Here is a 22,975-nt window from a genome sequence, read left to right on the forward strand (position 1 = left end):
GTGGGACTACTCATAGGAGTAAAGTTACACATACATGTAAGTATTTGCAAAATTAGGCCCCTCATGAGTACAATAGTCTCTTTTCCTTTTGTACTCATTCGTGATGTAGACTTCAGAATTCCATTTGCTGCAGCTACAGACATACCAGTATTTGAAATATTTGAATGGAATGGAAATTTCTGAGCTGGGGTTTCCATCTTTCTGTTTTTTTTTCCCAGCTCCAAGTGCTGTCAAAAACATTCACGTTTCAGCCAATGGGATGACAAACAGCCTGAAAGTGAACTGGACTCCTGGAGGAGGAGACGTTGATTCCTACACAGTGACACTATTCCACCACAACTATCAGCTTGATTCCCAGACTGTCTCCAAGCCTGTCTATGAGCATACCTTCAGCAAGTTAGAAGCAGGGGAGCAGTACCGGGTTGTGGTACAGTCTAACAGCGGCACCCTGCACAACAGTTTAACGGCTCTCGGACGTACAAGTACGTTTCTTCATGGAAAAAGGGCAAAAAGTGTCATACATTCCCATCAGATTAGTACTATTTTATAACAGTATTTTATTATTTGTCTATATGGTGTTCCAAAGTGTCTGGGGAGACTCAGATGTATAAGGAGTTGTTTGAAGGCTTGATCCTGCAAACCTACCTGGTAGTAATTTCGCTGGTGTGAATAATCATATTGGTGTCAGTGGGACTTCTCATGTGGGCAACTTTGCTTGAGTAAATGTTTGTGAGACTGGGCTCTCCAGTCCAAACTCTGTCATGGGATCTGCTAATGCAGCCTCTTATGCCTGCCTGGAATCCCAGAGGAGCCGACGGGACTCCACACAGACATAAGGTGTGTGGTAGCAGAGCCCACTGCATGATCAGGGGCTCCCAGACAATATATAGACCCTATATAGGGTATGGAAGAGATGTAACTCAATATCATGATTTAAATCCTCTTCCTCTTTTTGTGTGAGCCTGTGTTTTGCTTTGGGGTTGGGCTTTTGGGGGGAGTAGCCCTTGGCTGAGATGTTTTCTGTCATCCCGTACTTGCCTGTCTTGCCTATTATTTTGACAGTTTTGTTGTTTCTTTACGTTTTAATACTTGTTTGTATTCCTTTGAAACCTGTGATGATTTTTCAGCTATTTATACACACTACACACACACATACCCGCTTTGTGGTATAAAAGCTAAATAAATTCTCTCTCTTCCTGATCATTCAATTTTTTTTTTTAAATAACCCTCCCCTGACCATCCCTTTCTCTGCTGTCCCAAGCACCATGGCTCTCTGGAAACCACCCCCCTACACCTCCTCTTATCCATTGCTTCCTCAACCCAACCTTGGCCTTGGTGTGCTTTAGCCACTTTACACACTGGAGGAAAAAGGAATGTAAGCTGAGGCCAAGGGATGGGTTGTAAGTGTCTCAGCCAGGGACAATGCCTGCTACATCAAGAGGGTGAGAATGCGATATTGGAGAGTAGGCAGACTAATCACTATTTTGGCCCCATCTTTCATATGATCTTTTATTATTTCTTAGATATGACTATATAAACAAGTATGCAACTTCTGTTAGAACAACATTGAATAGCCGTGGGCTGTAGTCTGCTTTGTGAATTTATGCTCCATGAAGCAGAGAACAGGGGAGTAGTCTCAGGGTGTTGATTACGGTTCTCTAATTCATTCCCAAGGGGCTGTCTGCCAGCTGCGGGTAGCCAGAGCACAGCACACCCCCTACACCTCCCTTCCACCCTCCAGCCACTAGGAGTTGTGGGGAGTTTGTCCTAGACCTGGCTCTCTGCCTGCTGGGGGTCTCTCCTATGCTGAGGAAATTCAAAGTTGGGGAGATGCAGATGATATATAAAGCTATAAAACTGTATCATTTAATGGCAAAAAGAAAAGCAGTACTTGTGGCACCTTAGAGACTAACAAATTTATTAGAGCATAAGCTTTCGTGAGCTACAGCTCACTTCATCGGATTATGCAAGGCACTGAATTTAGCCGTATAGAGTGGAAATCTGTCAACATGCATCCGATGAAGTGAGCTGTAGCTCACGAAAGCTTATGCTCTAATAAATTTGTTAGTCTCTAAGGTGCCACAAGTACTGCTTTTCTTTTTGCGAATACAGACTAACACGGCTGCTACTCTGAAACCTATCATTTAATGGGTTAGCCAGCCTTCCAACATTGCATTCCATGCTCTATACTCTCCCCAAATGTATTTATTTTAATTTTTTTAATAAATGTATGTAATTTTATATAGGGCAGACACAATGAACAGAGATGTGCATAACAGGCAACTTTTCAAATGATGTTGGAGTGTTGTACACAAACTGTGAAAGCAAGATGTTTAGCCAGTTTTATGAAGTAGAGTTTAATAGAAATGACTTCAATTCACCACTATTTGGTAGAACAAAAAAATCTGTCTCTTTAAAAATCTGTTTAATCTAATCTACAACTTCTAAAGTGCCTTAACCATAATCATGTAATTATTGCATGGTACTTGGTGCAGAGTTAAGGTTGTTTGGTGCCCTACTGATACATTTCCATAGATGAACATTCATACTTTTTTTTTTAAGTTTAACCTTCACTTTGAATTTCCAGGAGGTATAATGCTTGGTTCGGAGATAATTACAAGATCCCTGTAATGCATCTTACCCTAAATTACGGAAAGTAGTTTTTGTGTAGGAATTCTGTCTGTCTGTCTGTGTGCACGCAAATACACAAATACACATACATACACCACATGCATCTGTGTGTGCTGACATACATAAATATTTTTCACAGTTAATTATGCTAATCCACAAACGCATATTAAGTGATACAAAATTAACCTCACAATCTCTTTAATTGTTGTTCCCAGTTCCTGCCTCTGTCCAGGGATTATTTGCAGATCATGCCTACAGCAGTCATTCCTTGTTAGTGACCTGGCACAGTGCTCCTGGAGTGGCTGAGAGATATGACATCCTGCTCTTGACTGAGCAAGGTATCCTTCTGAGCAATAAATCGGAGCCAGCAACTGCTAAACAGCACAAATTTGAAGATTTAATACCAGGCAAGAAGTATAAAGTGCAAATGTTGACAGTCAGCGGTGGGCTCTTCAGCAGCCGAGCAGAAACCGAAGGCCGAACAGGTAGTTAGAGCATTTCAGCATTATTTACAGTATCTGCAGTAAGATATGGTATGAATATAATGATTCATCCAAATATCTAGTTATCCAAAAAGCTCCAATAGGAACCAGTCTCCTCGAATCAATGCATCGTTTTTTGGACATATGTTTAATGTAAAAAATTGAAAATTGCTTACAAAGGGGGTGTGGATTTTCCAGGTTGTAGTGAAGGGATCAGCAGCCTTTGGCATGGGACCCATCAGGGTAAGCCCCTGGTGGGCCGGGCCAGTTTTTTTACTTGCCATGTCTACAGGTTCAGCCGATCGCAGCTCCTACTGGCCTCGGTTTGCCGTTCCAGGCCAATGGGGGCTGCGGAAAGGGTGGCCAGCACATCCCTAGGCCCGCGCTGCTTCCCGCAGCCCGCATTGTCCTGAAGTGGTGAACCGCGGCCAGTAAGAGTTGCCATCGGCCGAACCTGAGGATGCGGCAGGTAAACAAACAGGCCCGGCCTGCCTGGGACTTTCCCTGATCATCCATGTGCCAAAGGTTGCCGATCCCTGTTGTAGTGCATTGTATATTGAAGCAGAGAGTTGAGGAGTGTTGCTATAGTTAAGGATCTCTCTGCATGTCCATTATATAGCCATGTTAACTCTTTCTATTGTCTATCCTTAAATTCACTTGGCTTATATAGGATCCTAGCCTCAACTTGAATACAAATATACTGCCGGTATTGCCAACCTTTTCTCAGGCAAAACTTCACATTGATGTTAAAGGGAAGTTTTTTATGTGAGTCTAGACTGGAGGATTGATCCCATTGGGTATCATACATATTACATATGTGTTGCTAAATGGCATCTATAACTTACAAAAGTTTTCATCTTGTTTCTGGATGTCATTGTTTTTGTGCTTTTATGTTATATGAATGTAGTTCTCAGTGGCTTAATAGAAACTTCTTCTAGTCATAAGTGTCATTTTAACTGAAATTTAGCTTAGTTACTAGAATCTCTGATATTTTCTCCTGTATTTGTCCCTGTTTCCAGTCCCAGCTGCTGTCACAAATCTGAAGGTCACAGAAAACACCAATGGACGCCTGTCATTCAGCTGGACTACCTCCCAGGGAGAACTGGACTCCTATAATATCTTTCTGTACAATCCAGACAAATCCCTCCAGGACAGAATTTCAGGGGACCAGAATCTTCAGCAGTGTTCTTTCCAGAACTTGCGGCAAGGCAGGATGTATAAAATGGTGATTGTTACCCACAGTGGAGAGCTCACAAATGAGTCATCCGTATTTGGAAGAACAGGTAGGAGCATCTAGCAGGATAATCCATCACCAATGAAATCTTCCTTAAGAACATCGGTGAGCTAATTTAATAGCCAAAAGCTGGTACTAGAGTCTAGTAAAGCTGCTAGAAGTATCCAAACTGTCTTTATACATCAAAGGCATTATCTAAAAGGAAGCTAAATTCTAAATTATGTGACAACTGTTTTCAGATAATAAATAAGTAAATATTGTCCTAATTTATTATCTGCGGCCCAGTGGTACCTAGGTGTCCCAATCAAGGGCAGGAGCCGTATTGTGCTAGATGCTATATAGGTATAAATAAAAAGACAGTCCTCTGCCCCAAAGAGCTTAAAGCACTGGTTTATGATAAGATGCAGCAAGTGGGCAAAACAAATGGGGAAGGGGGAAGACAAGGTAGCTAACAGTGAAATGAAAAAGTTTTTCATGGTCAGCACTAGTTTCAGCTTACCTTTTGTCTACCCACTGCTAGATGGCAGGGTGTTGTAGGCATTTGTAAGAGCTATGTTACTTCCCAAAACCTCCTCTAATCTCCCACTACTCCCCCTCCTCCTCTCCCCCGCCCCCCCCCCAAAACACACACACTGAAATTCCTGAAATTTGTTTCCTGTTTTTTAGCCACCTATGCTATGTATATCTAGATCTTTATATGGCCACTATCACAGCACTATCGTAGCACTATTCTTCCCCAAAATGTTCAGTGTGTAGTAACTGTGTACCCTCTCTTTCAGTTCCAGCCCCAGTTATTAATCTCAACAGCTCCAACAGAAACATGACGAACAGTCTGTGGTTCACCTGGGGACCAGCATCAGGAGATGTAGATTATTATGAACTGAATCTTTATAACCCAAATGGCACACAGAAGGAAACAAGGCATGGGAAAGACCTGAGAGAGTGGCATTTCCTGGGCCTAGTTCCTGGCAGAAAATACACCCTAGTTGTAGTGACCCACAGTGGTGACCTGACCAATACAGCAAAGACTGAGGGAAGAACAGGTAAAGAACTGCAGTAGTTTTTTGCCCCCAACTGTCAGAATTTACAGCAGTTCATTGATATATGATGGATTTATTCTGAGATAAGATGTTTGTTGCATGAATTATTAAAGGCATAGAAAAGTACAAGTAAGACAATCATAAATGGTATTACATTAATGTCAGGAAATAAATCAGAGTCCGACTGGTTTGTTCGGAGTCTTGTTTCTTATCAATGGTACTGTGCAGAAGCTGGAGAGAAATAAAGAAGTCTAAGATAATGGCTGTTTTGTCTCACACACCCATCCTGTGTGCAAATGTCATGAGACTTTTTCTTTTCATTTTGCCCCTTGTGTCTAGCACCCAATCCTCCTAGCGCTGTATCATTTGCTGATGTTGCAAACACCTCCCTGTCAATCACCTGGCTGGGTCCCCCAGACTGGACGGATTATGATGACTTTGAGTTGCAATGGTTCCCGAGAGATCCCCTTACAGTCTTCAACCCGTACAGCAACAGCAGATCAAAGGGACGCATCATGTATGGCCTTCGACCAGGGCGGCTCTATAATTTCAGTGTCAGGAGCGTCAGCGGCAACACCTGGAAGACATACAGTCAATCACTGTCTGGAACTGTGAGAACAAGTAGGAACCCATTTGATATTGAACCCTTATTGCTCATCTGGAGATGATGCTGAAACAGTACGGCCAATGAGTTAAATCTTACCCATCCCAATTAAGCATTTATTAATTTCTATTAGTTGACTCAAGAATGTCTGGATATGGAGTCAAGTAGAAATCAAAATGTTCCTTTGTCCTGCCCTAAAGCAAGTATGTAAAGATTAGAAATGATCACAAGCTGCAAAGTTCAGATCCAGATCAAAACATTCCTGAAATTCTGGACCATTTGGTTCCAGATTTCGATTTATCATAGAATCAGAAAAATGTAGGGCTGAAAGGGACCTTGAGAAGACATCAAGTCCAGCTCCCTGCATTGAGGTAGGACCAAATAAACCTAGACCATCTCTGACAGGTGTTTGTCTAACCTATTCTTAAAAACCTCCAAGGATGAGGATTCCACACCCTCCCTTGGAAGCCTATTCCAAAGTTTATCTAACTTTATGGTTAGAAAGTTTTTCCTATTATCTAACCTAAATCTCCATGATGCAGATTAAGCCCATTACCTCTTGTCCTATTTCCAGTGGACATGAAGAATTGATCACTGTCCCTTTTATAACAGCCCTTACCATAGTTGAAGACTGTTATCAGGTCCCTGCTCAGTCTTCTTTTCTGAAGACTAAAAATGCACAGGTTTTTTTTAACTTCCTCAAAGGTCAGGTTTTCTAAGCCTTTTCTCAATGTTTGCTGCTCTGCTCTGGCCTGTCTGCTGATTCAGATCCAATCTTCTCTGAAGTTCAGGTTATTTAGATTCTGAAATTTGGAGTGGGTCCATCAAGATATTTTGAGCAATCAAAAAGGAAGTGTGTTCCTGGGGCACAAGAAGGCCTTGAATATAGTAGATTTGAAAAAGTAAAGTCAAAGAGTTCCTTTCCTCTTAATAGCTGTTTGTCAATGTTTGTGGCTTCCACCATATTTATCTGAGTCCAGCTGATCTCATTAACAGTCTGATGAGAAGACTGCCCTGAAGTGGACAGAATAGCTAAACCATGGGGAACATTTTGGAACATACAGTAATTTGTACTTTGGGTCATATGTTGTACCTCACATAGTGTAACTAAAACACATATTTTGCACAGTGAAATACATACTTCATAGACATGCCCTGTTGAAATGGGCATTTCATATGTTACACAGGAAACCAGATTCACACATAGTTCATGTGACTTTTGTCCTCTCAGCCTTGAGAGGACTGTGTTGTGGTTTCCATTTCTGATTATTCAACTGAACTACTAATCTTGTGATAAACTGCAGATACTAACTGCTATATGTAGACTAGACGGCCTAAACTTTCATTTTTGTTTCTTTGCATGTTACTCCTTGAAAACATTTTAAGCGGCAAAATAGCAAATTTTTGCCACTTGAATTCAAAGTGCTAATTGGAGAAGTAAAAGGACAGAATAAAGATGTTAGCTGCTATGCTTCTTCCCCTAATTACATCAGGAGGCAGTGAAACTGCAGCAAAAAGTCTTATGAGTGATAGTGCCATGTAGAGGGGAAAGGGGAATAGAAAGTGCATTCATATGCACACACCATTTAGTCCTGTTAGTTTTCTTCCACAAAAGACCTGCAAAACTGGGCTATGTTTGCAAAGGAGTTGGGCCCAGGGGGTGGATGAGAGGAGCCATGAAAAAGATATGCTAAGTGACATACATAGAGAGAGAGAGATTTGGTGAAGATTTTGGTCTATATTTTGCGTGGGGGGGGTGGTGAGTGTGTATATGAGTGTACATATACACACAGAGTATGGGTCAAAATCTTAACCAAAAAAATTAACTATGTACTCTGTGACTTCTCTCAGTGGAAATTCATATCTGATATAAGTGGCTGGAAATCCCAGGGACACATTCTAGAAGGAAAATACTGGTCACTTTTGTTCCTGCAGAGGTCTGTGATCAGTTTGTTCCTTGCATTGATTTTATTCTGGAGGGAAATGTAAAGAACTTAACATTATGGGCATGTTTATTAGGTAATAAATTTTTTAGTCTCTAAGGTGCCACAAGTACTCCTTTTCTTTTTGTAAATAATATAAGATCATTTTAAAAGTTCTAATTAAAGGAACACATTTTGACACAGCGCAAAAATGAAATTAAATCAAGGCACCTTTGTCAAACTCTAACTTTCAAGGTGAAAAGCTAGAGATGCATGTAAAAAAATGAACAAACCCCAAAACCAAAAAACCAACCAACTAAAAACATTCGTATAATACTTGGAAAAAGGTCTAACCCAGGCATTGGCAACCTTCAGCAAGCGGCCCATCGGGGTAATCCACTGGCAGGCCGTAAGACATTTTGTTTACATTGACCGTCTGCAGGCACAGCCCCCCGCAGCTCCCTGTGGCTGCTGTTTGCTGTTCCTGGCCAACTGGAGCTGTGGGAAGTGGCAACCAGCACATCCCTGTGGCCCGCCGCTCCGATTGGCCAGGAATGGCAAACCGCGGTCACTGGGAGCTGCGGGGGCCATGCCTGCAGACGGTCAACATAACAAAATGTCTCGCAGCCCGCCAGCTGTACTCCTTAGTTGATACTTTGCAACTGTAAGATGATTTGTTTCAAAGAGAGTGATCCAGCCAAGATTTTCAGAAGTGACTGATGGTTTGGGTTGCCCCAGTCTTGAAATTTTTTAAGTGGGCCTAATTTTCAGAAAGTGCTAAGCACCTACCCTCTGAAAATCTGGCCACTTTAAGGTGTCAGAAGTTAGTACCTATAATTATTCATCACTTTTGAAAAATTTGGCCTTTTTACATTTAGCATCTCAGAGGACAACAGTGGTTAGACCAGGGGTCAGCAACCTTCAACACGCAGCCCATCGGGGTAAATGCTGGCGGGCTGCGAGACATTTTGTTATGTTGACCGTCTGCAGGCATGGCCCCCGCAGCTCCCAGTGACCGCGGTTTGCCATTCCTGGCCAATCGGAGCGGCGGGCCACAGGGATGTGCTGGTTGCCACTTCCCACAGCTCCAGTTGGCCAGGAACAGCAAACAGCAGCCACAGGGAGCTGCGGGGGGCTGTGCCTGCAGACGGTCAATGTAAACAAAATGTCTTACGGCCTGCCAGTGGATTACCCCGATGGGCCGCTTGCTGAAGGTTGCCAATGCCTGGGTTAGACCTTTTTCCAAGTATTATACGAATGTTTTTAGTTGGTTGGTTTTTTGGTTTTGGGGTTTGTTCATTTTTTTACATGCATCTCTAGCTTTTCACCTTGAAAGTTAGAGTTTGACAAAGGTGCCTTGATTTAATTTCATTTTTGCGCTGTGTCAAAATGTGTTCCTTTAATTAGAACTTTTAAAATGATCTTATATTATTTACAAAAAGAAAAGGAGTACTTGTGGCACCTTAGAGACTAAAAAATTTATTTGAGCATAAGCTTTTGTGAGCTACAGCTCACTTCATTGGATGCATTCAGTGGAAAATACAGTGGGGAGATTTATATACATAGAGAACATGAAACAATGGGTGTTACCATATACACTGTAATGAGAGTGATCAGTTAAGGTGAGCTATTACCAGCAGGGGAGCGGGGGGCGGGAAAAAACCTTTCACAGTGATAATCAAGGTGGGCCATTTGCAGCAGTTGACAAGAATGTCTGAGGAACGGGGGGGGGGGGGGGTCGGGAAATAAACATGGGGAAATAGTTTTACTTTGTGTAATGACCCATCCACTCCCAGTCTCTATTCAAGCCTAAGTTAATTGTATCCAGTTTGCAAATTAAATCCAATTCAGCAGTCTCTCGTTGGAATCTGTTTTTGAAGTTTTTTTTGTTGAAGAATTGCAACTTTTAGGTCAGTTATCGAGTGACCAAAGAGTTTGAAGTGTTCTCCAACTGGTTTTTTAATGTTATAATTCTTGACGTCGGATTTGTGTCCATTTATTCTTTTATGTAGAGACTGTCCAGTTTGGCCAATGTACATGGCAGAGGGGTATTGCTGGCACATGATGGCATATATCACATTGGTAGATGTGCAGGTGAACGAGCTTCTGATAGTGTGGCTGATGTGGCCTTATGATGGTGTCCCCTGAATAGATATGTGGACACAGTTGGCAACGGGCTTTGTTGCAAGGATAGGTTCCTGGGTTAGTGGTTCTGTTGTGTGGTGTATGGCTGCTGGTGAGTATTTGCTTCAGGTTGGGGGGCTGCCTGTAAGCAAGGACTGGCCTGTCTCCCAAGATCTGTGAGAGTGATGGGTCTTCCTTCAGGCTAGGTTGTAGATCCTTGATGATGCGTTGGAGAGGTTTTAGTTGGGGGCTGAAGGTGATGGCTAGTGGCGTTCTGTTATTTTCTTTGTTGGGCCTGTCCTGTAGTAAGTGACTTCTGGGTACTCTTCTGGCTCTGTCAATCTGTTTCTTCACTTCAGCAGGTGGGTACTGTAAGTGTAAGAATGCTTGATAGAGATCTTGTAGGTGTTTGTCTCTGTCTGAGGGGTTGGAGCAAATGCGGTTTTATCGTAGAGCTTGGCTATAGACAATGGATCGTGTGGGTGGTCTGGATGAAAACTGGAGTCATGTAGGTAGGAACAGCGGTCAGTAGGTTTCCAGTATAGGGTGGTGGTTATGTGACCATCGCTTATTAGCACCATAGTGTCCAGGAAGTGGATCTCTTGTGTGGACTGGTCCAGGCTGAGGTTGATGGTGGGATGGAAATTGTTGAAATCATGGTGGAATTCCTCCAGGGCTTCTTTTCCATGGGTCCAGATGATGAAGATGTCATCAATGTAGCGCAAGTAGAGTAGGGGCATTAGGGGACGAGAGCTGAGGAAGCGTTGTTCTAAGTCAGCCATAAAATGTTGGCATACTGTGGGGCAGTGCCGCTGATTTGAAGGTATACATTGTCCCCAAATGTGAAATAGTTATGGGTGAGGACAAAGTCACAAAGTTCAGCCACCATGACATTATCGGGGATACTGACCCTGATGGCTTGTAGCCCATCTTTGTGTGGAATGTTGGTGTAGAGGGCTTCTACATCCATAGTGGCCAGGATGGTGTTTTCAGGAAGATCACCAATGGATTGTAGTTTCCTCAGGAAGTCAGTGGTGTCTCGAAGATAGCTGGGAGTGCTGGTAGCGTAGGGCCTGAGGCGGGAGTCTACATAGCCAGACAATCCTGCTGTCAGGGTGCCAATGCCTGAGATGATGGGGCGTCCAGGAATTCCAGGTTTATCCATCTTGGGTAGCAGATGGAATACCCCAGGTTGGAGTTCCAGGGGTGTGTCTGTGCGGATTTGTTCTTGTGCTTTTTCAGGGAGTTTCTTGAGCAAATGGTGTAGTTTCTTTTGGTAACCCTCAGTGGGATCAGAGGGTAATGGCTTGTAGAAAGTGGTGTTGGAGAGCTGCCTAGCAGGCTCTTGTTCATATTTTGACCTATTCATGATGATGACAGCACCTCCTTTGTCAGCCTTTTTGATTATGATGTCAGAGTTGTTTCTGAGGCTGTGGATAGCATTGTGTTCTGCATGGCTGAGGTTATGGGGCAAGTGATGCTGCTTTTCCACAATTTCAGCCCGTGCATGTCGGCGGAAGCACTCTGTGTAGAAGTCCAGTCTGTTGTTTCGACCTTCAGGAGGAGTCCACCCAGAATCATTCTTTTTGTAGTGTTGGTAGGAAGGTCTCTGTGGGTTAGTATGTTGTTCAGAGGTGTATTGGAAATATTCCTTGAGTCGGAGATGTCAAAAATAGGATTCTAGGTCACCACAGAACTGTATCATGTTCGTGAGGGTGGAGGGGCAGAAGGAGAGGCCCCGAGATAGGACAGATTCTTCTTCTGGGCTAAGAGTATAATTGGATAGATTAACAATATTGCTGGGTGGGTTTAGGGAATCACTGTTGTGGCCCTTTGTGGCATGTAGTAGTTTAGATAGTTTAGTGTCCTTTTTCTTTTTTAGGGAAGCAAAGTGTGTGTTGTAAATGGCTTATCTAGTTTTTGTAAAGTCCAGCCACGAGGAAGTTTGTGTGGAAGGTTGTTTTTTTATGAGAGTATCCAGTTTTGAGAGCTCATTCTTAATCTTTCCCTGTTTGCTGTAGAGGTTGTTGATCAGGTGATTCTGCAGTTCCTTTGAGAGTGTGTGGCACAAGCGTAGTCTGTGTGGTATGTAGATTGTAATGGATTTTTTACCTTCAGTCCTTTTGGCATGATGTCCATCTGTTTGCATTTGGAAAGGAAGATGATGAACCTTGTATTTTTGCTTCAAGGAACTGAGGGATAAATTACTAATTCCTGCTATTTTAGCTCCCTCTTTTGCATTGTACAGTACTTGATTCTTCAGCTGTAATGTATTTCTTTGAACAATTGTGGAAAATAAGGCTGAAAGGAAAAAGAGAAGTTTATAAATAGCATGTTAAACATTTGTGCCTTTCACTGTAGAGTGTGTGCTATATGATATGGACATTTCATTGTAAGAAGTATGCATTTCAATTACGCTGTATGATGAGGGGGGTTTTTTAACTAGATTTAAGCTCCAGTTGTACCATAGTTCTAATAATATGTTGGATTCCTATTGCACCTTTCTTCAGAAGATCTGAAAAGTTTTTTTGCAGTTAATTACTGACGAGTCACAGTTCTTTGGAGGTCGATGGCATTAATTCAGTTTACAGAGATAAAATGAGGTCAAGTGACTTGCCTAAAATCTTTCAGCAAGTGTGCGGTAGAGCTAGGAACCCTGACACTTAGTCCCTTTGCTCTAATTAAATTATTAATTTAGACTCGAGTGCTAAGAATGATGGCCAAACCATAGAGTAAGCACAAAATGTATAATGCATGTCCTCTGTTACATTACACTTCAACTTTTCAACCTCTCCCCTTCATCTTTAGGACCAGACAGAATACAAAACCTTCACTGCCGGCCACAAAACTCTACTGCCATTGCATGTTCCTGGACCCCGCCTGACTCTGACTTCGATGGATATAGCATTGAATGCAAAAAAATGGACACTGGAGAAGTTGAGTTTTCCAAAAGGATCGAGAAAGAAAAATCTTTGCAAAACATCATGATGCTAGTACCCCACAAGAGATACTTGGTGTCCATCAAAGTGCAGTCTTCAGACATGACTAGTGAGGTAGTTGAAGACAGCACCATCACTATGATAGACCGTAAGTCCTTGATGTATCAAATACATAGGTACAGTGGCATGGAGGCAGAAGGTGAACAGGAATAAGCTATCATCTGGTCCTGTTGGTTAGTCAGCAGACTTTTCAACCTCCAAACCTGCCTGTTGTGTCACACCAGCCACCAAAATGTGTGACCAGTGACCAAAATGGGGAACACCCTGTGTTTAGTTGCACACTGTGCCAGATTATAAGGCTCTTAAACTATAAAACTTCTTTAAAGGATTTTTTATCACTGGTTTATTTGACTCATGTAGTAAGAACAAACTTGAAAACAAGTTTTATAATCTGTCAGTCATGGCACAACATGCAGCCTACAACTGCCCCTTTGTTCTCCTCTGGGTTTGCCTCTTTGCTGTCCCCTGGTCCTTTCCTCTCACCAAATGCCATCGCCAAGTCAAAATAGTGGGAAGCCACTTAGAGTCTTCAGGAAGTTGGGGCAGTGGCTCTTTTTCAGGCTTTACTCCCGCTTCTCTCAGATGATGAGTTTGCGTCGGGCAGTGGAGATGAAGGAAGGAGCACTGCTCTGCAGGCTCCTCCCAGATCCCCTGTGGCTCCTCCCTTGGGCTGCAGATGGGTGGTAAATGGCAGCTTGCAGCTACTCAACAACATACCCAAGGAGGGAGGTACTGCCAGCCCGCATGGTACTGCCCTGTGCATGGTGACGTCTCTCTCCACTGTGCACAAGCCACTCACAGGAATCTCCTTCTCCCTTCTGCATCTTGGCAGAACTCAAGTTGTGGCAATCCATGGGTCACCTCCAGTCTGGGTGGTACAGCATGACAGAGACCCTTAATTACCCCCAAGGGCAAATGTTCCAGGAAGTATAGTGTGATTGAGAGGTCTGGTCACCAGTCCCCCCTTGGCTGCGTAGAGCCAAGGAGAACTACAAAGTCCAGTCACTAAAAACCACTGCCCAATGGTCCCTTCCTGAAGGAAGGGAGGACCTGATGCTGACTCACCTTAAAAGGAGACTATTCCTCTCTGTTGGCGAACTCGGATTAGGGCCACAGCCTGATCAGTGCCCTCTGAAGGAAAAGAGCTTTAACCCAGCTTTGGGACCATTCATTTATGTCAATTCCCCTTTCTTCTGTTCATTGACAACCTTGGAAGGGGCAGGTTATCTGGGGTCCAGCCACTGGTCTGGGCCTCTTAGGACTGTAACTGGGAATGATAAAACCACCCAGACATTCCAGAGCTGTGACCCCAATGAGTGCTGGGGCCCTGCCCAGAGCCTGGGAAAAAAGAACATGGTAAAACCCACCCTTCACATGAATTGCAACCAAGCCTTGTCTCTTCTACTACAAGAGATGCTATGAGTTCAGATAAAATCAGAGCTAACCTGAGCATCACCAGAAACAGCAACAGAACCTCTTTGAAGGCTTAACTGTTCTCCATTATTTTCATTTTTAGACATCTATGCACTATCAAGTTCTGGTTGAGCCTGGAAGCAGGATTGTCTAAATACCATGAGGGAGCCAGCTCTCCCAAGAATTCCAGACTGGTCTTACAGATCGAAGATATTTGGCTAGTCTTCAAATAAGCTTGTGAACTATTGGTTCCTTATCCACACCGAAACCCTTTAAATTTTGGCCATGACTATTAAACAGTAGATACTGATACAATATATGTGGCTATATAGGTTATTGAAAACATTGAGCTGCGATCTCTGTTACAGTGCTCTAGTGTTCCATTGGGAGGCTTACATCAGATGTACTTTATTTCCCCCTCCCTCTTTTTCCTTTTCCATTTCATAGAATCATAGAACTGGAAGGGACCTCGAGAGGTCATCTAGTCCAGTCCTCTGCACTTAAGGCAGGACTAAGTATTATCTAGACCATCCCTGACAGGTGTTTGTCCAAAAAATCCCCAATGATGGAGTTTCCACCACATCCCTAGGCAATTTATTCCAGTGCTTAACCACTCTGACAGTTAGGAAGTTTTTCCTAATGTCCAACCTAAACCGCCCTTGCTGCAATTTAAGCCCATTGTTTCTTGTCCTATCCTCAGAGGTTAAGAAGAACAATTTTTCTCCCTCCTCCTTGTAACAACCTTTTATGTACTTGAAAACTGTTATCATGTCCCCTCTCAGTCTTCTCTTCTCCAGACTAAACAAACCCAATTTTTTCAATCTTCCCACATAGGTCATGTTTTCTAGACCTTTAATCATTTGTGTTGCTTTTCTCTGGACTTTCTCAAATTTGTACACATCGTTCCTGAAATGTGGCACCCAGAACTGTACAAAATACTCTAGTTGAGGCCTAATCAGCGTGGAGTAGAGTGGAAGAATTACTTCTTGTGTCTTGCTTAAAACATTCCTGCTAATACATCCCAGAATGATGTTTGCTTTTTTTGCAACAGCGGTACACTGCTGACTCATATTTAGCTTGTGATCCACTGTGATCCCCAGATCCCTTTCTGCAGTACTCCTTCCTAGGCAATCATTTCCCATTTTGTGTGTGTGCAACTGATTTTTTCTTCCTAAGGTGCAGTACTTTTCATTTGTCCTTATTGAATTTCATTCTATTTACTTCAGACCATTTCTCGAGTTTGTCCAGATCATTTTGAATTTTAATCCTATCCTCCAAAGCACTTGCAACCCCTCCCAGCTTTGTATCATCTGCAAACTTTATAAGTGTACTCTCTATGCCATTATCTAAATCATTGATGAAGATATTGAACAGAATCAGACCTAGAACCAATCCCACTCGTTATGCCCTTCCAGCATGACTGTGAACCACTGATAACTACTCTCTAGGGACTATTTTCCAACCTGTTATGCACTCACCTTATAGTAGCTCTGTTTAGGTTGTATTTCCCGTTTAGTTCCTGATGTATCACTGTTCAACATATAGCTTGTTTAGACATATGGCAGATACAAATGCCAGTTCCCTATGGAAGCCATACTATAAATCTGATATCAGATCGTCTATATGTAAATACTTTGCTTAATTGATTCAGTGTCGTGTTTTGTTTCTTGGACATTGTTTATTGTTCCATTTGATGTGAGAGGGAGAAATCTAAATGTTTCAAAGCAAATGTCTATCTGCAGCCTCAATGGTCTCAAAGTACCTGGATTGAACCCACCTCTGAAAATGCTATTTTAGCGGCTATAGTTTAAGACTGCATGGATTTAATGAGACATTCATGCAACCCTGGGCAGCTTCTGCAAAAAAATCCTACTTGTAAGGAGCTGCCTCTGTCATTATGTTTAAAACACCACTGGTCTGTTACGTCTTCTGGCAGCTTCTCTGCTGGAGAGGGATACACTTTGGGCAGGTCTACACTACAGCAGGGATTCACGCTCTGAGATCGATCCACCGGTGATCAATTTAGCGGGTGTAGTAAAGACCCGCCAAATCGACTGCAGATTGCTCTCCAGTCAACCCCTGAACTCTACCCCGACGAGAAGGGTAAGGTAAGTTGACGGGAGATTTTCTCCCATCGGCCCCCCGTGGTGTAGACCCCATGGTAACTTGACCTAAGGTACGTTGACTCCAACTACATTATTCACATAGCTGGAGTTGCATAGCATAGGTCAACTTACTGCTGTAGTGTAGACATAGCCTTTGTGACTGCAAAGAGCATAATATGAGAGACATTGGGTCTAAATGGTTGAGTTTGGTTGAGATTTGCACATCATTTGCTGTTATTATGTAATTAAAAATATATAGATAGTGATGTATTTTATTTCGCCCTCCCTCTCTCTTCTTTTCCAGGCCCCCCTCCACCACTTCCCCACATCCGAGTAAACAAAAAGGATGCACTCATTACCAAATCTTCCATCAACTTTACTTTCAACTGCAGCTGGTTCAGTGACACCAATGGAGCTGTGAAATACTTTACTGTGGTTGTGAGAGAGGCTGATGGTAAGTTTTTATGAATTAATAGGTTTCTTTCTGTAACCCGTATTAACACAAGGAGTGTATTTGTCCTCATCTACTGGACAGACTTCAGAAGAGGTGTATGGATCTGCTTCTGCCAATGAACCTGGTCCTTTAACTTAGCAGGGAGAGGCTTTTAAATCCAGAGGTCCAGTCTCCACTGGCACCATAATTAAGGACAGAGTTTTACTTCATTCTCTGGGATGTTACCATCCACATGTTTGGACAGTTTCCTTACTTAGAAGATGAGAGAACTCAAAGCAAATGTCTCAGAGAATAGAAATGGGACAGATTGTCTTGCTATGCACTGATTCAATAACGTGGCTTAGACGCTAACTTGAAGCAGGTAAGAATGCATCTCAGCTTCAGTTTCTGTTGCCTTCAGTGTTGCCTGATAAGCCGTTATTAGAAAACAAAGGTAGCTTACAGTCTGAATAAAATTCATGTTGTTTATTTCATGAGGCAAATTGCTCTCACATACACCAGTGTAAATCGAAGCAGAAAATGTCCTCATATAGTGCATATATAGTTCCTTCCTTGTGCTATCCTGTAGAGAAGAAGAGTGGCCTTGCAGTTAAAGCCCTAAACTAGGACTCAGGAGATCTGAGTTTAATTCTTGACATTGCCACAAGCTCCCTTTGTGACCTTGTGTAAGTCACTTAACCATTCCGCTGTGTCTCTGTTCCCATGTAAAAATAATCCTTTTTTTCTCCCATCCTGTGTCATTCTTGTCTATTCAGAGTGTAAGCTCTTTGGGGGCAAGGACTGTTTCTCGCTATATATTGGTACAGTGCCTAGCACAGCTGACCCTTTTAGGCACTATCATAAATAATAAAAAAATCAGGATTCATTTCTGCGGACTACAATAATTTCCTATTGCAACTATTCTCTGTACCCACTGGCTACTTTTTTTTTTATCCCCTGTGGAAGGAGGCAGATGGCGGGGGGGGGGGGAAAGCAGGGCGGGGCAGAATTATGCAGCAGAGGTGATTCACACAACCTTCTCAAGGCATCAGACCCTCCCTGTGCACACTGTTCTAGAATGGGATCTAGAAGAGATATAGCAAACTGCCCTGAGTTATCTAGCCAAGCAAGCCAGCATCGATCCAAAAATATCCCCATAGACCAACATGCAGTGTGGGTTCAAATAGAAGACAGTGTGCCTGAAACACCCTGAGCTAGGCTCAGTCCAAAAATACTAAGGGTACATCTAAATTGGAGCTGGAGGTATCATTCCCAGCTCAGGTAGACATACCCATGCTAGCTGTGATTGAGATAGCACACTAACAAGTGGAGCAAATAGTGGTTCCCATCTGACACCCTATGTGCAGCTACAGCTCTGCTGTTATTTTCAGCACATTAGAGTGATCAGAACTGGCATGGGCATGTCTATCCCAGCTGGGAATGACATCTCCAGCTGCTGTGTAGACATACCCTAAGACTTAATTTTAGGAATTGTGCCACAAGTCAGCAGTGTGTGGACCATCACTCACTTAAGAAAAGCACAGAGTGTTTCTTTAGGACAGTTTCTTTAGGACACTCAGTAATTTGAGTCTGTAGAGGTCTCTGTAAAGAAGGGGCTTTCGTGTGGCTTAACAATTTTGAAGACAGTATAGCATAGTCTTTATCAGACTGTAAGAAGCTTTTTAAACCACAGTGCCAGGTTGCTTTGAAACACAGAATTTCCTATCTGTAGGAATTTGCTGTTTGCCGTAGGAATCTGCTGTGTTCTGCATCTTCTCCTGGGGATCAGATTACCACACCAGACCAGCTGTTGTCTGTAAAGATAACATAGCTACTAATGACCCCTGCAGTTAAGGTTAATAATAACAGTTTGTATATTGTGTGTTCCTTGCATAGACCTTCAGGTGCGTTACAAAGGAAGGTAATTTGGCAGATGGGAAAACGGAGGCTCAGAGGGAAGTGACTTGCCTATGGTCATACAACAGTTTAGGGTCAAAGCTGGAAATAGATTCCTGGTAGTTAACTCCCAGTCCCATGCTCTATTCACTAGACCATGTTACCTCCCAGACAAAGTACAGAAGTTTGTCAAGTGTTAAATATGTCTATTGATGCCCTCGGCCTTAGATACTTACTGCACTAATAGCACGAGAGCTGTGGCATATGTGCAATTTTTTTTTACCATTTTTTTTCCTAGGCAGTGAAGAGCTGAAGCCAGATCAGCAGCACCCGTTACCTTCCTACTTGGAATACAAACATAACAATTCCATACGTGTCTATCAGACCAACTATTTTGCAAGCAAATGTGCTGAAAACCTTGACAGCAACTATAAGAGCTTTGACATTAAGCTTGGAGCTGAGATGGAAAGTCTGGGAGGAAAATGTGATCCCAATCAGCAGAAATTCTGTGATGGGCCACTGAAACCCAGGACTGCCTATAGGTTAGATTTATTGTGGTAATTTTGCTGTGTGAGATGTGCTGTATTATTAGGTACTATGCTATCTCGATGCCTGATGTACTTGAGCTGCCATAGATTAATAACCTGTGTTACATGGTGTTCTCTGTGTTGTACTGTGCAATTTATAAAAGCTTTGTCCCTGCCCCATCTCATATTTAATGTATAAACATTTCCTTCACCTGTCTGGAAATGCTACAATTCATTATGTGCAAAACTCCATGCTGTGCAAAGGCCTCTTTATCTCTTTAACTTCGATGGGGAACTTTGTTACAGTTGCTAATTTCTCTGTGGAGAGACTTAAGGGCTGGATCAGCAGCTGAGTCAGGGAAGCATTCAGGACAGTTAAAACAGGAGAGCAGGAGATGCAAAGGTAGTTTTGTGTTCCTCTAATTCTGTGGACAGGCTCCACCAGGCCAATCTGCTGGTGCAGACTGGAGCAACCCAAAGGCCATTCTACCCTGTGCCAGCTTCCAACTGACTCAGGAAGCCTGTACAGTAGCTGAGGCTGACCAGGACAAAGGGAAGATTTAGCCACAGTCGGGCATGGTGTGGGAGCTGCTAGAGCACCTGTACACCTCCTGTTGCATGCTCTGCACTGGCATGAACCTCCAAGGGCTGAATCCAATTACCTTAAGGCCACTTTGCACCTATGGAAGAGCAGAAAGCACCTGCAGTGTGACCCAGCATGTAGGCCTTAGATTTTAGCCAAAAAAGTATTTTTTAGAGTATTTGAAGTAATATCTCCAAACAACTATGATTTGTATTTCAGACAAACTGGATATCATGTATGTTTATGTACAAGCTGCAGCTTCACATTAAATGTAATTACTTTTCCCTGCAGCATTAAATCAAGCTTAGCTACTAAATGTGGACTACTAAAAACTTAATAAGAAAAGGAGTACTTGTGGCACCTTAGAGACTAACAAATTTATTAGAGCATAAGCTTTCGTGAGCTACAGCTCACTTCATCGGATGCATTTGGTGGAAAAAACAGAGTAGAGATTTATATACACACACACAGAGAACATGAAACAATGGGTTTATCATACACACTGTAAGGAGAGTGATCACTTAAGATAAGCCATCACCAACAGCAGGGGGGGGAAGGAGGAAAACCTTTCATGGTGACAAGCAGGTAGGCTAATTCCAGCAGTTAACAAGAATATCAGAGGAACAGTGGGGGGTGGGGTGGGAGGGAGAAATACCATGGGGAAATAGTTTTACTTTGTGTAATGACTCATCCATTCCCAGTCTCTATTCAAGCCTAAGTTAATTGTATCCAGTTTGCAAATTAATTCCAATTCAGCAGTCTCTCGTTGGAGTCTGTTTTTGAAGCTTTTTTGTTGAAGTATAGCCACTCTTAGGTCTGTGATCGAGTGACCAGAGAGATTGAAGTGTTCTCCAACTGGTTTTTGAATGTTATAATTCTTGACGTCTGATTTGTGTCCATTCATTCTTTTACGTAGAGACTGTCCAGTTTGGCCAATGTACATGGCAGAGGGGCATTGCTGGCACATGATGGCATATATCACATTGGTAGATGCGCAGGTGAACGAGCCTCTGATAGTGTGGCTGATGTGATTAGGCCCTATGATGGTATCCCCTGAATAGATATGTGGACAGAGTTGGCAACGGGCTTTGTTGCAAGGATAGGTTCCTGGGTTAGTGGTTCTGTTGTGTGGTGTGTGGTTGCTGGTGAGTATTTGCTTCAGATTGGGGGGCTGTCTGTAAGCAAGGACTGGTCTGTCTCCCAAGATCTGAGAGAGCGATGGCTCGTCCCTCAGGATAGGTTGTAGATCCTTGATGATGCGTTGGAGGGGTTTTAGTTGGGGGCTGAAGGTGATGGCTAGTGGCGTTCTGTTGTTTTCTTTGTTGGGCCTGTCCTGTAGTAGGTGACTTCTGGGTACTCTTCTGGCTCTGTCAATCTGTTTCTTCACTTCAGCAGGTGGGTATTGTAGTTGTAGGAATGCATGATAGAGATCTTGTAGGTGTTTGTCTCTGTCTGAGGGGTTGGAGCAAATGCGGTTATATCGTAGCGCTTGGCTGTAGACAATGGATCGAGTGGTATGATCTGGATGAAAGCTAGAGGCATACAGAGACAAACACCTACAAGATCTCTATCATGCATTCCTACAACTACAATACCCACCTGCTGAAGTGAAGAAACAGATTGACAGAGCCAGAAGAGTACCCAGAAGTCACCTACTACAGGACAGGCCCAACAAAGAAAACAACAGAACGCCACTAGCCATCACCTTCAGCCCCCAACTAAAACCCCTCCAACGCATCATCAAGGATCTACAACCTATCCTGAGGGACGAGCCATCGCTCTCTCAGATCTTGGGAGACAGACCAGTCCTTGCTTACAGACAGCCCCCCAATCTGAAGCAAATACTCACCAGCAACCACACACCACACAACAGAACCACTAACCCAGGAACCTATCCTTGCAACAAAGCCCGTTGCCAACTCTGTCCACATATCTATTCAGGGGATACCATCATAGGGCCTAATCACATCAGCCACACTATCAGAGGCTCGTTCACCTGCGCATCTACCAATGTGATATATGCCATCATGTGCCAGCAATGCCCCTCTGCCATGTACATTGGCCAAACTGGACAGTCTCTACGTAAAAGAATGAATGGACACAAATCAGACGTCAAGAATTATAACATTCAAAAACCAGTTGGAGAACACTTCAATCTCTCTGGTCACTCGATCACAGACCTAAGAGTGGCTATACTTCAACAAAAAAGCTTCAAAAACAGACTCCAACGAGAGACTGCTGAATTGGAATTAATTTGCAAACTGGATACAATTAACTTAGGCTTGAATAGAGACTGGGAATGGATGAGTCATTACACAAAGTAAAACTATTTCCCCATGGTATTTCTCCCTCCCACCCCACCCCCCACTGTTCCTCTGATATTCTTGTTAACTGCTGGAATTAGCCTACCTGCTTGTCACCATGAAAGGTTTTCCTCCTTCCCCCCCCTGCTGTTGGTGATGGCTTATCTTAAGTGATCACTCTCCTTACAGTGTGTATGATAAACCCATTGTTTCATGTTCTCTGTGTGTGTGTATATAAATCTCTACTCTGTTTTTTCCACCAAATGCATCCGATGAAGTGAGCTGTAGCTCACGAAAGCTTATGCTCTAATAAATTTGTTAGTCTCTAAGGTGCCACAAGTACTCCTTTTCTTTTTGAGAATACAGACTAACACGGCTGCTACTCTGAAACCTGTAAAAACTTAATGGGGCAGTTGTGCAATTGAAGTGAAAGCAGCTTTCAAGTGGGCTCTAGCTGGGTTCAGTGGAAATTATGCCCACTTATCCCTACTCAGAATGAGACCTACTGTGAGTAAGGATTTCTACCTCTTAACTTCTTTGATTCTAAATTCTATCAGCTGACTGGCAGGAACCTCCACAACAGGTTACCAAAGCCACAATGAGAGCTGAGTGACTAGATCAACAAACCTTTCACAGACACTCATTTCAGCTTTTTAATGAATTTGCTTAGATTTCATTT

The 22,975-nt window shown here is 42.9% G+C and overlaps 1 protein-coding gene across 3 annotated transcripts in view; it reads left to right on the forward strand.

Moving 5' to 3' along the window:
• PTPRB (protein tyrosine phosphatase receptor type B) overlaps positions 1-22,975 on the forward strand; it is a 106,620-nt gene that overhangs the window by 61,020 nt on the left and 22,625 nt on the right. For all 3 annotated transcript variants that reach the window (XM_038381931.2, XM_038381950.2, XM_038381958.2), the window contains 8 exons: positions 219-482; positions 2,847-3,116; positions 4,133-4,396; positions 5,127-5,390; positions 5,727-6,008; positions 12,846-13,124; positions 16,859-17,008; positions 19,182-19,425. In XM_038381931.2, the coding sequence (XP_038237859.1) occupies positions 219-482; positions 2,847-3,116; positions 4,133-4,396; positions 5,127-5,390; positions 5,727-6,008; positions 12,846-13,124; positions 16,859-17,008; positions 19,182-19,425 (2,017 nt within the window). The remainder of the gene's footprint in view (positions 1-218; positions 483-2,846; positions 3,117-4,132; positions 4,397-5,126; positions 5,391-5,726; positions 6,009-12,845; positions 13,125-16,858; positions 17,009-19,181; positions 19,426-22,975) is intronic.

This window comes from Dermochelys coriacea, chromosome 1 (genome assembly GCF_009764565.3).
Source record: "Dermochelys coriacea isolate rDerCor1 chromosome 1, rDerCor1.pri.v4, whole genome shotgun sequence".
Classification (NCBI taxonomy): Eukaryota; Metazoa; Chordata; order Testudines; family Dermochelyidae; genus Dermochelys; species Dermochelys coriacea.